Source organism: Alligator sinensis, unplaced genomic scaffold (assembly GCF_000455745.1).
Source record: "Alligator sinensis unplaced genomic scaffold, ASM45574v1 scaffold321_1, whole genome shotgun sequence".
In the NCBI taxonomy this organism is placed as follows: domain Eukaryota; kingdom Metazoa; phylum Chordata; order Crocodylia; family Alligatoridae; genus Alligator; species Alligator sinensis.
Window position 1 is genome coordinate 1,942,666 of NW_005841969.1, and position 15,692 is coordinate 1,958,357.

At 42.2% G+C, this 15,692-nt stretch overlaps 1 protein-coding gene across 1 annotated transcript in view; it reads right to left on the bottom strand.

The window, feature by feature from the left end:
* Positions 1-2,170: 2,170 nt before the first annotated feature.
* CHRNA1 (cholinergic receptor nicotinic alpha 1 subunit) overlaps positions 2,171-15,692 on the bottom strand; it is a 16,935-nt gene continuing 3,413 nt past the window's right edge. The window contains exons 2-9 of the mRNA XM_006020803.2: positions 13,824-13,969; positions 13,342-13,386; positions 12,520-12,629; positions 11,774-11,969; positions 10,128-10,365; positions 7,758-7,981; positions 6,531-6,770; positions 2,171-3,602 (exon numbers count right to left, since the gene is read on the bottom strand). Coding sequence (XP_006020865.1) covers positions 3,471-3,602; positions 6,531-6,770; positions 7,758-7,981; positions 10,128-10,365; positions 11,774-11,969; positions 12,520-12,629; positions 13,342-13,386; positions 13,824-13,969 — 1,331 coding nt within the window. The 3' untranslated portion in view covers positions 2,171-3,470. The remainder of the gene's footprint in view (positions 3,603-6,530; positions 6,771-7,757; positions 7,982-10,127; positions 10,366-11,773; positions 11,970-12,519; positions 12,630-13,341; positions 13,387-13,823; positions 13,970-15,692) is intronic.

The following is a 15,692-nucleotide window of genomic DNA, read 5'->3' on the forward strand; positions in this document are numbered from 1 at the left end:
TCATTTTGTGGGGAAAAAACCACCAGAGGGAGAATCTCATATTGTGTCATCTGCAAGAAAACAATATATATATTTGTTGCTTACACCAAGTCAATATTTACTAAAAATTCTGCAGTAACCGCTCATGAAAGCAGCAGTACTCTGTCTTACCACAAGAGTGAGCTGCTGTCCAACATTTGAAAAACTACAGTAGGTTTGCTTTGCTTATTTTCCGTTACTCAAAATGGTGTAGTTTTATTTCACAGTTGTGTCAAACATATTTAAAATATCTGCCCATATTAGATTTTCCACAGAATCAACATAATCAAGCTGTATACAGAGATGTCCATTTTTCTAATTTGACTTGCACGCTTATTAAATTACCTTCTGAACAGCACTGGGGACTGAATTCTCTATCTATTCATGCCAAGTAGAACCTCTGTAGGAGAAAAATATTTCCCCATACTCTTGCCAGTTTGTTTCGTTCCTGATCTAGCAGTAACATGATGGTAATTACGCCTGAGATTCTTCTGGTACCACAGGCTTAAACAAATGCATTAACAATGATAGTTTTATTGGTTTTAATAGTATCTCACAAACATTCCTTGTTGCTTTAACATTAATATTGTTAACACTGGTTGAGTGGTTTTCCCTTAGCAAACATACTTAAAAGGAAACAACGTTTCACAAGAATGCATGATGTATACAGGGGGGATACATTCATGGAAACCTCACCACATACATGGACTATCAGAGGACAGGAAACAGTGTTTTGCATTTAGGGCATAATCCAGTACTAATGGATGGGGTAATTTCTCCTGCTGACTTCAGAGGGAGTTGGATCAGGGTCAGGTTTGCCTTTTTGATTTTCAGTACTCTGTGTGTGTGTCTTTTAAGGCTTGGTTTTCAGCCAGTGGGTTCTCACACTTTTGGAATACTGGTTCTCAGCAGTCTGAGATTCAAGGCACCCCTCAGAAAATGCCAGCTCTTAGTTTTCATTCTTTTTTTCTTTTCTTTTTTGAGTGCAGAAAAATACTAGAATGTTTCTTCTGTTTTAAAAAACTCAGAAGGAAATGTTTCTTCTGTTGCAAAAACTCACCACGGGGCAGAATATTTTAATGCTATGGATTCATACTTGAAAACTCTGGGTTTATCTTGTGCAGTATGTTTGTAACAGTGATAACATTGTGCAGCATCCCACTGCACCCTTGAGAGGCTGGCTCTCAAGGCACTCCAGGGTGCTGCGGTTCCCTGGTTGAGAATCACTGCCCCAAGGCAATATTGCCCCTACACCCTCACTGCATAGTAGAGCTCACAAAGTTAGTTAAATCAAGCAGTCTACTTGTCGAAGCACGGGGTTCCACTTCAGCTAATTTACCACATTGAACATGGAGCTCCATCTGCACTAATTTAAGGAAGACGAATGAGCTTTGTGCTAGTGCAGTACAAGGAGTTATGCCCTGCATAGGGCCCTGTCACAATTGTAGTCTTTCCATTCACCTTGATGCGAGGACTGCTCAGGACTTCCATGGCAGCCATGATGAGAGAAAAGCGGGGAATCAGGGCCATGGCTTTTTCCCTCCATTCCATACTAACAAGCAAGGCAGGCTGACCATGGGAGGGCCATGTGCCAGAGGCCACACTTCCATGTCACTTTATAATTAAAAATGATAAAAACTGGGTCTGCACACAGGAAAATCAACAGTCACCAAACAATTATGAATCAACTGGACTGGACTGAAGCCAGCAATCTAAAGATAAAAAGTTGTGTCCAAGTACCCTGGGCTAACCTGCACCCAGACACTTTCAGGGAATATCATTCTGATTTCTGGTTAAAGTGAGATTCTTGATTTTAGTTAGATGGACACATCAAGTCATGTATGCTCAAGCTCTGAATGTATAATTAAATAAACAACTTGATTCTCTTCCCCCATGCTCAATACCTTTTTTGTATGATAATAAATCAGTGAACAAAATGAAAGCAGGTGAATTGAACATATTTTAAATCAATATTAGAGAATATTCATAAAAAAATTGACCAGAAATACAAATCTCCACAAATTAGTTCTAAACAACCAGTCAAACAAATACCATGCTATCTGTGCATCAAGATTAAAAAAAAAAAAAAAAAAAAAAAAAAAAAAAAAAAATCAACATAGCTAGAATTTTAACTAATACTCATAACAAACAGTTTAAGAAAAATCCCTCAACCTAGAATTTATATGTAGAGGCTGAATTCATATACTTATATGATCCATTCAATAGAGACTGGAAGACTGAAATGAGGGAGGCATGCAAGGGAATCAGTGATGTTGGGCTCGGAAAGAAGACCTGGTACATCTAGTTATGGAAATCCAACTTCATACAAGTTTCATTCACTTGAGGGATGCCTGATGGGAGTCAGGATTATTGTTTGACTTTCTGTGTAAAACTCCCCTTGCATACAAGATAAAATTTCAGGCTTTGTTCAGGGAACTCTGTGAGGCTAGTCAGGGGAATGGAAGCAATACGTTTACCTGCAAGCAGTCCTTTCTGAGCTATTGTTCTGAACTGTGGTGGTAACAGCCTTCTGCAATCAGATGAGAAGGCTTAGTGTTACTGGACTGCTTTAAATCCTGATCATCCTTCTAGCCTGTTTCTAACAGCTAGCTCCCTTTACACTGGCTCTCTGAGCCAATCATAGAACTGGACTCTGTGCCAAAGGTGCAAATTCTCCCTCTACAGTTGGTACCTGCAGCCGTGCCTGCCCTGGCTCCAGGGAAATGGGGCAGCAAAAAATGCACATGTGCATTCATTGCACTGGGCTGGATTCTCTCCATAACTGCCTAACAGTAAAATTGCCTCCTCCATACAGAGCCAAGTAGAGTTCCCATGAACAGAAGCACTTATCACGAGTCATTTCTGAGTGGTATTTGAAAACTAAGCTTAACAATGGCATGTCTAAGCCTTCTGCTGTGGCATGTCTTGCTAGTGGAAGGTTAATTTGTGACACTGCCAATACAGAACGCACACAGCAGAGCTTTGAAATCAGCTTGCAACCTAAAAGTTTAGATATTGATTTAAAACCCAGATAAAGCATGTTAGTAACAAATCCTATCTTTATTGATAGATAATGGTGGAGGCTGCAGCTGGGGACAGAATTTGGCTTTGAGGGGGTTTTAAAGTAAACGTTCTATTTATATATTTTAGGGTTTTTTAATTAGCATTAAAATGTATTCAAACAGGTAGCAGACTGTTCCCCAGGGCTGTCAAACTACCAGCTCAAAAACGTGCATTTTTGAAAGAGAAGCCTTCAAGAAGTGGCCCAGACATGCTAAATGTGTAAGATTCAGTTTTATCTTCCCCATTTATTCCCAGTGAGAACGAATTCTTGCCTGTGGAAACTTCAGACTGCTGGGCTGAATACAGTGGGTGGCACAATAGAATGTATTCAGTAAAAGACAATGCTGTCAATAAAACTGTGCTCCCCAGACCAGGGGTATACAACATGTTCAACCTTGCTGATTTAATTCAATAAGACGACCAGCAAATACAGCTAATGTTCCAATAATGCAAACTAACATGAAGATACCAAGAAGAAGATGATCAATTACCATTGCAACAAACTTCCATTCTTCCATAGCCTGGGATTAAAAGAAAAGAGATAGTTAGAAATTCCTAGAAGCTATGTTTCTTGTGTGCATTTGAGCAATTACTGATTTTTTTCTGGTTTCAAATATTAGTATGGAAAAATACTCATGTTCCTGACAGGAATAGGTTAGTGCTCTGAAACACCTAGCCTATCCAGACTGACTTAATCCTTCATCCTTTCCTTTCACTGAGTCCTGAAAACCAGAGGTCTTATGTGTTCTAGGCCAGTGGTGCCAACCTTTTTACACTCCAGGTTGGATGAGAAATGCCACATCGGTCTGCAAGCTAGATCTGGTTTGTGGGCCTAATCCCAGCACACAGCAATTGCCTGCCTCGATCTAATCCTGGTGTGTGGGACTAGAGCTGATCCAGCCATATGGGGCTTGGTAATTTGGTGGTGGGGGAGCAGTGGCAGTACTAATTGCCGCTGCTGCTCCTCTGCTAAATTTCCAGACCCACAGAGAGCCTTGGGGACTGAATGATATGGCTTTATAGGCTGGATTTGGCCCATGGGCTGGGGATTGAGCACCCCTGTTTTAGGCTGATCATAGTGCTCATTTCATAACATCAGGGATTTGTCCTGATATTTTTGACCAAAATTCTTGAACATTCCCCATTCTCACACTCTACTGTGCAATACAATGTGCTGGCAGCCTCTGGAGCAGAGACAGGCAATTATTTGGACTGGAGGGCCACTTTAAGAGTTTTAGTAAACTGTTGTGGGCCAGGGAGGCAGGGAAGAGGGGTGCTGACTCAGCTCAGCATAGCAGGGGGTGGCGGGAGCAGCAATTGATCCTATCTAGCCCTAGGTCCATCTGCCCTGCACCCGCTGCTGGGGGTGCTGGACAGAGAGGACAGGCAGGTGGGTGGGGTCTCCATGGAAACCAGCTTGGGACCCCGGTGGGCAGGGTGTGCTTGGCTGGGCTGCGGGCAGGTGGGGAGTGGCATCCGGGAGCAGGACGGGCAGGTGGGGCTGGGATTGTGGTGTGGTAACAATGCGGGGGGTAGGGTCTAGAAAAGAGATGTGATCTGCTTCCCACACATCCCTGCCCCAGGTGCTGGTTCTGTGGGCAGGATGTGCCAGGAGTGGATCGCGGCTCGGCCCCAGGGCCCAGCCTCGCACTGTTACTACCCCATGATCCCGGCCTCAGCCTCTGCCTGCCTGTCCCACTCCTAGACGCCGCTCCCCACCTGCCCATGGCCCCATCCCATCCCCCAGTTGTACATGTTCTGCCTGCAGAGGTTTCAGGCTGGTCTCCATGGAGACCCCCATCCACCTGCTCCGCCTGATGCCCACCACAGTAGGTTCAGGGTTGATGGGCCAGGGTGCCCAGGCAGTGGGGCCAGGTCCAGCAGTGATGGCAGAGACACTGGCTGTGGCAGCTGGGCAGGGTGAGCTGCTGCCACAGGGATTGCCAGGAAGCCAAGTCTGGCTGCTGTGTTGCCTCCACTCTGCCACATGCCTGGGGGCAGTGGGACTGGCCATGTGTGCCACAGCCTGGGTGGCTCCCTGTGCCTGGGCTGGGTGGGGCCGAGGGACCCACCACAGGTGAGACAGAACCCCTTGGTGGGCCCACGGGCCATATTTTGCCCACCTCTGTTCTAGAGTGAACATTGTAGGTCATTCATGGTTCCCTTATAAGTAAGGGATTTTTTTTTAGTGAACAATTTATTCACCAGAAATGCATTTTCAAGGGAAATGAAACTATTTGCAGATTCAGGTCAAATAGTTTAGTTTGTTTCTTTTTTTCATTTTGAAAAACTAAAAATGTTTCATTTAAAATGTTTCAAAATGACATTTGAATTTTATTTTAAAAAGGCAATGTCAGTATTTTTAAGTGTTAAAAACATAAAGCCAAAGCATTTATTGGCCCCAACTATGTTTTGGTTTGGTCAGAGACTGAAGAGTTTATTGTTCATATGGCTCCATTTTTTTCACCCAGCAGTAATCTATGGATCTGTTTCTACCTCATCTAAAGGCCCCTTATTTTTATAGGGACCTAAATCCCATCCACAGCTGTGGGAGACAATGATTGCCAATTTATGCTTGCCAGAACTGGGACTATTGCAAGGCCCTTTAGGCCAGGTGCTGTTTAGGCTGCCATTCTGAGTAGCATGTGTTGGGAGTAAAGCAGTAAAAGGCACATGATGTAGCGTACTAAACATTGGACCGAGCATGTCATATTCCTACATTTTGATCCTGCCTTTAATGATGACTCCCTGTGGCCTGGCTCTCTCAACCTTGGTTTTCAGCACAGATACTTAACTTTCTGTGGGAGGGGGGAAAGCAAGATTTTTCAAGGAAAAGCTGTCATACCTATCTCTGTGAGTGTCTGTGCCTTCATTTGGCTAGTGATGTGGAAAACGTAAGTATTCTAAAAAATGCTTATTATGTGCCTCTCTCAAAAGGATTATTTGGAGTATCCAGTACAAAATATAATAGTACGTCATAGTTGGAGTTAACATTTACAGGTCACATTTAAGAACTCTGAGGTGGTAAAAAGTGTTTCTGTTAGCACTTAACTTTGTTTAGGTTTTTTTCCCCCCCACCTTTTTAGTGGTAATGTGCTGGAAGCTGCTAATTACTTTACAAAGATATAGTAAGAAACTCTTCTGGAACGTTAATTTCCTTGACACTGTTTCAAGTCCTCTCAATCACTCCTTCTGTGACTTCAAGTATTACACTTGGAAAAAATTAGCAGTGCTACATAAGCTAGCCACACAATCCTTTGGCCAAGATTCATTCGTAATTTGCAGTTATTATTTATCATTCCTTATTGACTACATCAAGAAAAATAAAACAGGATTCTGAAATAAGGCAGACACTATGTGAAGTGCATTTGAGAGAAATGGAAAGATTTGTTGCCAAAAATTATATCGTTTCAAAAGCAAGAGATGTATTGTACAAAAAAATGGCTTACATTTTTGGATTCTTGGTCTGATTTCATTGTTTCCGCAATGTATTTGATTCCCTCAATAGCACTCTTCACATCTGGGTTTTTGGTGAGTGGGGAGTGGAAGCTGACAGCAGTAGGACCTGGTTTTCCAGAGATTTCGGAAATATCAATGTCTTCTGTAAAAATCCGTTTCTCTTGTTTATCCCTGGACGGCCGTTTCATTGTTGAAAAAAACATAACATTTGGCACTGTATCAATAAAGATCTAAAAAAGATCAGGTTAGAAAGATTGCTTCAGTGTCACATCAGTAAGACAAAGTAAAAATTCCTAACTATCAAATAATCTCCCTTACTGGATTTGATAGAAATTCCTTGTTCAGAAGTATGCCATAACTCATGCCTTATTCACATTTTACTTGTCTTGTAAAAATCAAATGCCCCGGGGCAGACCCATTCATCCATGAATTTGTTGCACATTTTTTCTGGAAACAATTTTCTGCTGCCAAATAAAATATATACCCATATTTCAGTGAAGTGTAATATGACAGACAAGATACTCAATTAGCATAAATTAGCACAATCCTACTAACTTCAGTGGAGCTATGTCAAAACACAACAGCTGAGACTCTGACTCATCGTGTCACCTGCCATCGTGACTCACCTGCCATATGGACTGCACAGGTAGTGTGTGGTCATCTCCTTGCCCCCACAATTGTGGAGGCAGCAATGGTGATGTGCAGCTTGCTCATAGACCCTTTTCTGCTGTACATCAGCAGAAGCAGCAGCAGCACTGGCCTTCAGGCCACCAGCTGGGCAGCCTTGTTCACAGGTTCTCATGAGGAGCTACATAATTAACCTAACCCAAGTACAAGTGTCCTATTTCCTTTTCTCTGTGCTTGCTGATGGCACCTCCTTTTGTCTCATCTGCCTTCCCTTGAAAGTCAATCTAGGCACAGACCATTTAGCTATTTAAAAGAGTGGGAAGCCCTGATACTGTCTACCCAGAGTTTTACCTGGATTGCGATACTTCACTTAGAGTTGTTTTGTTAAAGTAGGTATGATACAATATTTCTCCCCCTAAAGAATGAGTAAACACTGGCTCTAATTCCATCCCTTAAAATTGACACAGTGTAATGTATTCACTTCTCCAATGCTTTCAGGTTTGTTTGGTTTTTTTTATCAGAAAGCCTGACAGTGAAACACTCAGTGCTTTGCTGAAACAGAGAAATTATCAGTAAATAATCAGTCTCACCTTTCTGACCCATTGTGGCATAGTATGAGTACTTGGGGAACGATGGTGGGTGTTGATTACAATGACTGTAATGATGATTGAAGCTATTACAAATATCATGGTAAACAACATGTATTTGCCTATTAAGGGCACTGCACTGGAGGTAGAAGGAATCAGCTCCACAATGACCAGAAGAAACACAGTCAAAGACAGCAAAACAGAGATGCTTAGAGTCATCTTCTCACCTGCCATGAAGAAATAAGCAACATTGCAGTTAACATCATAACAACATATAGTGAAGAGAGTGTTATTCAAATAGAGAAATGTGATCTCATGGCTGTTGTACATTTATACTATTTCATAGCACCTCACAACCCAAGAAAGAGAATCAAGCTATTCTGTCATTACTGTCCTTGTACCACTATGGAAGAACCAAGGTTGGATAAAACCTTCAGGCATGTATGTATAGGCTCCGAGGGAGGGGGACGGGGGGTGACGCTTTAATTAGAACAGCTCCAAGACAAGAGCTGCTCTAATTAAAACACCTGGAGCCTCATGTATATCAGCATCCCTTTGCTGAAAAATGGCGGCTTTAACGAGGTTTAGTTAAAGCACCCCTTTTTTCAGCACAGGAATGCTGATACATGTTGTGATGTTGGAGTCTGCTGGAGCACGGTAATTACCACACTCCAGCAGAGTCGGTAAATTAAGTCTGCTCCAACATGCTGTATTCACAGCGTGTCGGAGCAGCCTCACTGCACTTCTATAAGCACCCTTCAGCTTCAAGCTTGACTCTGCCACAGCATGACTGGGTCTGTTGACAGATTGAAAGCACTGACCATTTCTTTGTAACATGTATTCCAAAGATCTGTAGGAGTTAAGTAACTGAACATAGCAAATTGTCACTGGATTGATCTCAGTTCCTTTAGATGCTTTAGTTTTGCTCCAGGTGGCAACATGGCAATCCTACATTGGGACGGACAAAACAGCATTTGTTCTTGGACCGAACTTAGTCTCTGAGATTTTAAGGAGTAAGGATGACAAAAACCAATCCATACAATACAATACTATTTGTCTATTCAGTCTAGTTGCAAGTCATCTTCATCTTCTAGTTGAAGTCCTTCATTAAAGGGAATTAAATTACTAACAGATAGGGAAAACTCCAGACATGGATTAAAATTAACTTAGCATAGGCACGCATTGCAATAAAAAGGTGTTTTTTTCCTCAGGGTTAACCATGGGACACACTACAGGCCAGGAGGAAACCAGGGTTACTAATTTATTTGTGGCATCAGGGAAGCCAATAGAAAATAACTGATAATCTTCCTCCCACAATGCTAACACACTACTTCAAAGGTTACAATGGCACCATTAACTTGTTTATTGTGCATTCTGCTAATATATTAAATATATTACAAGGCAAAAATCAATTGTTTGAATCCTGCTGCCACTGAAGTTAAATAGACATTTGGCCATTGATGTCTAAAGGATCAGGATCAGCCTAATTTACTAAAAAAATCAGCAGTTTCAGAACTTTTAAAGATAGGCTTATAGTTATCATTCTAGTCTATGGGCCTGATCTTGGCAGGCACTAGCACTGGTCACCTCTCCACTGATCTCAGTGGGAGTTATAGCTGCTGAGGATCTCTCAGAACCAGGCTAGTTGTGAGGAATGGCATTTGTCATGAGTTCCTTTGAGAGTAAGGGTGCTGACAGGCATGCAATTCCCCACTGTAACTCATGGTACTTCACAGAAAGTGCCATGAGTTACAGTGACTCCCTCAACTCAATAAGCATTCACTATTTGATATTGGTGGGTGGGAAATCAAGCTCCACTTTGAAGCTGATCCAGCGGAAAGAGGCTACCTGTTTACAGCCTCTCTCCCCTAGCCATGCCCCCAACTCCAGTATTGTCTGCAGGATGGGAGGGGGAGAAGGCAGGGGAGGGAGCTCTGGTCTGGGGTTTGCCCGGTCTGTGCTGGGGGTGGAGGGGGCAGGTGGATGGGAGATGGAAGGGGAATGGGTATTTTGTAGCCCCCCTCCTGGGGGGATGGCTCCAGTCTTCCCACCTACATATTCCAGCTCAGGCTGGGCAAACCCCAGACTGGAGCTCCTTCTCCTACCTTTCCCCCCTCCCATCCTGCAGACAGCATCGCAGGGACAAATGTAAGTTAATGAAGGCACTCCTCCTGGGAGCATCTTCATCTGAACCCCCATTAAATGTGGGTTAATTTGTCATGTGTTTGGGCACTTTTAAAGCACTCTGCAGCCATGCTTTTCTGTGAAGGCATGGCTGTAGAGTGCTTTCAAGGCTCTAATCATGCAACAAATATCACTTCTGTCAGTGCCTAAAGAGGTACTTACTACAGTAAAATGAATATATGCACATACCTGAATCTGTGGGTAGATAAAACACTAACCCAGTTAAAAATGAGAAGAGCAGACAGGGAATGATGACGTTCACAATGAAGTAGAGAGGTAAACGCTGCATGATGAAGTGATAGGTAATATCTAGATAGGGCGTGTCAGGACAACAGTCATAGTAAACCCAGTGCTTCCAGCCTCTGTAGTATTTCATCACCCACTCACCGCTCTCCATGAAATTACTCAGATCTGGGTGATCACTCTCCTGGCAGGATAAATGAGAGTTCTTAAAATTGGATTCATTGAATTGTTATCCAACCTCATCACAGACTCATTGGATTAATAAACAAATCTTGTGTCTGGTATTGTAAGCAAACCAACCTTTCCTTTTTATGTTATTTTATTTTAATATATTGCCTTTTAAATGTGGTTCAACAAAATACTTTAGAGAGTCAGCTATAAACAAGTTGAAGAAAAAAAGGAAACGTGCAATGTAATAGCTTAAGCAAGAGGAACCAGCTTAGAAAGGAACAGGGAGAGAGTTTCAGACACCATTACCTAGCATATCACATGCTGGCTATGGTTCCTGCTGTGGCAGAGAGGAGGAAGAGATCTCTGTTTAAGCAGTGAGGGGTGAGAGGGGGTGGAGAGGAGGGCATGGGGAAGCCAGGCAGACCCTGCTGTGCCTTCAAATCTGTGTCAAGCTCCAGCTAGGGAACAGAGGGGAGGGGCCAGCCCTGCTGTGGAGCAGAGAGCTCCGCCCATACAGAGAGCATGCTGGGATGCTGGGGAACTTTGATTTAACTTAAACCAGCAAGGGGTCTGGGACAGACATTGCATAAACCTGTTTGAGCCAAATAAGTTTGTGTGTAACGTCTATCAAATCAGTTTATGTTAAACCAGTTTATGTGTAACATCTGTCTCTAGCCCTGGGGTTCTACAGACCATGTCTAGATGGTCCATGAAAAATAACTCTGATCAATCAAACGTATCTGAATATACCATACCTACAATTCAAAGAGGTTCTCAGCTCCATTTGAACTTTTTTATGGGTCCACAAATGAAAAAAGGTTGAAAACCACTGAGCTAGAGGATAGGTTGGTGGTGTCTGTGGAACAGAGCCGGGCAAGTGTGTGCAGAATTGTAGAAACAAAAAGGGCAATTTTGAATGAGAGCTGGAGGTGGCATTTGGAGACTTCAGTATTAATTGCTATGGTGAATAAGGGAGGGTAACTAATGATGTTATATAGCTTTAAAGTAGGGTTGGGGGACTCTAACCATTTACAAGTGCTTGTTCTCTAGTTCAATAATGCTATATTGTAATGCTTCTACAGCTAAGAGGGTTACCTTGAAGTTAAGAGATAAGGCCTGTACTTATGAATCTTAATATTTTTGTCTAGGTGCTATATTGACACCAATGGAGCTATACTGATCTGAGAATTTTAGTTCTGCTGTTAACTGCTGTAGAGCTCATTACAGTTTTATATTTCCTACTACATTCTACATTTTGAGATGAATAGTAAATAATTCCAGTGACTGTTTATTTGTCAATCAAAAGAAGATTACAGTTAAAATTTAAAACAGAGACTTCCCTAAAGAAGGATGAGCAGAAAACATTCAAATCAAAATATTCAGTCTCTACTGATACTCCCCTTTATAAAGTCGTTTCTTACCGGATTGATAATAACCACTGTACCATCATATGTCCAAGTGCCCAACTTCATAGTGCAGTTCTGCTCATCAAATGGAAAGTGTGTAACTATAATTTCACAGTAACTTTTAAAAATAGCTGGTGGTGTCCATATGATCAGGCCTGTGTGTTCTAAAAGAACTCTGGTGTCTTTAACAATAGCAAAATCACCATCTGCACTGCAAAAGGAAAGGACGTTAACAACGATATGGACAGGATTGGCATATGCTTAGCATAACATTAAACTAAAGACAACATAGAAAGAGTAAAATGCTGGGCAATAGTTATTTTTTGTGTAATTTGGGAGAATTTGACCCATTGGATTACAAAATGTAGGAATCAAATTCAGGACTGAGGTAATACAGTGCAACTCCACTGTCATCAGGCTACAAGGATTTGTTCTTGCTCTTCAAAGAATAGAAATGTTTTCTGCTTCTTTATTTCCCTAGTCCCAGCACGCTGGAATCAGGCCAGCTGGTAGCATGCTCATAGGAAAACTTCTTCTGAGACATGATCAGTGATGGAAGCAGAGCAAGGTCCACCACTGCTATAGAGGTAGACTGCTGGATATCTAGTGTGCAGATATTCAGCTCTATAAATACACAAGAGACCAACTTAATAAATAGTTTCAAACAGCTATAGCAGAAAAACAACCTGACCACTGGTGTCTTTCCTTTAAGCTCAAATTCTGTAATTCATTTGGGACTGCATGCAATCTAGACTGCTCACTTGTTATAAAGAACAAGATCTGGGCGCCAGATATCACTGGATGGGATACGAATTTTTTTCACACCACCGTAGTCTTCTGGATTCCACCTTAAGTTGACATCTATCCATTGCTAAAGAAGAATAATTGTAGCCAGTGAAAATCAGAATTGCTGGAAGTAAATATTTTAAAAAGCTACTAAATGTCTTTGACACATGTAAATAGGCACAAAAGCACTGACTTGTGTACCTCTACCATTTCCTTATTTTTGTTTAAAAATACATAACACTTTCCTTAAAAACCTAAAAGGAGATTAATTCTAATTCTAACACGAATTCATTGCTTGAATCACTAATCAAAAGAAGACATTTTTCATGCGTTTTTTTTCCCCCACAGACCTCAATGTTATTCAGTGGCTCTTTAGGGCAAATAGAAATTCAAGGTTCCATAGTCTTACAAAGAAACTAGTGGTATAACTAGGGTGCAGAGACAGGCTACTTCCCCAGGTGCCAACGGGGGTGGATGGGTAGGGGGAAGGGGGGAGAACAGCTTTTGCCACAGCTGCACAATTGCAATCATGGTGACAGCGGAAACTGGAAATCACCACTGCCCAAGTGTGCAGCTGCTGCCCTAGGCACTCAGCCATGTTCTTATGCTGCTGAAAGAAACCCTCAGTCATCTATGACATCCATCTAAACTTGCTTAAGAAATTATCACAGAAAATCATGTGTGCGCGTATGAGCGTGTGTGTGCAAGAGATCAATTTATGGAGACTAGCATATTCCTAATTGATCCATTGTATACGTTCAGATTGGAATACAAAGATTAATGGGATTAAGAGTTACCTGTTTCAGGCGTACATTGGTTGTTACAATTTGATTCACTTCATCCTTAAAAACCGCAAACATACAGATTAAGGAAGAAAGAGGGTTATTCAGAACAAAAGACAAATCACTTAAAACAGTGGCGCTCAACCTTTTGACCCCACAGGCTAGGTAAGTGATATGGGGCCTGTCTATAAAAATGGATCAGGCCCTGGGGCCTGGAACTCCCACTTTAGCCCCCCCACACGCTGGGGTTGGGTCCTGGGAGCCCAGCACCACCCCCTGGCCAGCTCTGCAGGCTAGAATCAAGAACCAGATCCAACATGCAGGGCCCATGGCTGCTTGTGGGTCTGGAGATTTGGCATCGCTCCCCTACCTCCAAATTTCTGGACCTCTAGAGAGCCCCATGGGCCAGATGACAATACTACAGGCTGGATCTGGCCTGCAGGCTGGAGGTTGAGCACCCTGACTTAAAGAGTTGAGCACAATAATTTATACTGTACCACATTAATAAGCTGAATAAGCTGCAGTCCAACTGTGACTACAACTGTATCATGATGATCTTCAACTGGGCGCACCACTTTATTATAACTCTGGAATAAATCTTCAACTAGACGAGTTTCATGTTCAGAGCTCAGTACCAGACCAGCTGCAGAACAGAAGACAGGGCATCAGTTCAAGGTAGTAACAGGCTACATATACAGATAAACTGATGTAAAATCAGCTTTAGCTCAGTGAGGGAATCCAAACATAATTAGGTTTATTCATTATTTTATGGATCCTTTTAATATGCATTCTTATATAATAAAGGGCTTAGTCCGTCTGTCTGTCTGTCTGTGTGTATTGCTCTTGGAACACTCTGATTGGTTAGTGAAACAAGCAATCAGAGTGCGGAGTGCCATGATGACAGCAGGGACAGAGGGGATGGAGCACCACTGGCCTCAACCCCCCCCCGCTCCATCCCTGCTGCCATGGCAGCGCTCCGCTGCCTCCGAGGAGCAGGGCCAGGGCTAGGGGGTGGGCAAGGCCAGCGGTGCTGGAGGCGGTGGCAGCACAGGGTGCTGGTGGAGGGGGATGGAAGGGACAGCAGAGCAGGCTTCCCTCCTGCCCCTGCTCCTGGGAGGTGACGGCGGCATGGGGTGGTGGCACTCTGTTTCCCCTACTCCCATCCCCATCATTCTTGATGGGCAATTCAATAGTCACTTCATAATTAGCAGGAATAATCATCCAGTCGAATTCTGAGCTGCGTTTCCTGGCATGGTAAATATATTTTGAATAATGCACAGCTCTAACTAGGAGATAAAAAAAATGTAAGAATTCCCCTAAGTTGGAATCAGGCTTTGTTAAACTCCTACGTTCTGTCTCGCCCAGCTAGAAATACATTAAATAATTTTGGACAACTGGGTTAACTGAAGACTTACTAAAATCAAGGCATTTCACTTGTTTTCTTTTTAGGTCTACAACTTTGTCTAGGCTCATAAAATTGGAGGTTTAAAGTATAAAGGCAAGAATAACATAAATTTGTTTGATCTGAAAATGCCATCTGGTGGCTTGTTTTACACCTGCAAATGTATACTTATGTTTTGCATGCTGGGAGTTTTTGGGAGCGATTCTCTGCACAGTTGAGCATGAGGAAGATGTTAGTACTATGTTTTTGTGGTGTACTCCTGTCTACTGATCTAGCTTTATGTATATATCTTCAGTATATAAATCTTGAATACTACAACATGCTACTGAGCCATTTCAAATTCATATGAAAGAGGAGAAAAAGCTTTCACTTTATGTTAAAGGACTTGCATGACTTCAGAGAAGACAGACCTATTACAATATCTTTATTTGATTTTCATCCCATTTTCTCTTCCTAGGTACTAGTGAGCTGACCTACCATATTTATTCAAATATAAGATGATGCTGAATAAAAGATGACCTCCCCAATTATTAGAGTCTATGTTTAGAAATTTTATAAATTTGTTATAATTTTCAAGTTCTAAAATCTATTTATTGCAGGTTTGCCTTGAATTTGTCCCTCCTCCAACTGCTACAACAAGGAAAATAAGTCTGGGGGGGTCAGGTACCTACCCTCTGCTGCCTCCCAGTGTCTTACCCCTGCAGCCCTTTCCCCCCACATCCCTTACTGTCAGGCCCTTCTCTCCCTGAGCACATGGAAATGAGGGGCAAATCTGAAAACATTAACTTCGAAATAAACATACCTTTAATAATTTGCATATAGGCAAAATACTATGGGTACTTATGACTATTTCATCCACTATTGATGCATTTTACCTTTTTTGAAACTGCTGCAAGTTTTAACACAGGTACTTCATAAACACACTTTTACGCACCGACATGGTGGCAGACAGCAAAAGTACAGC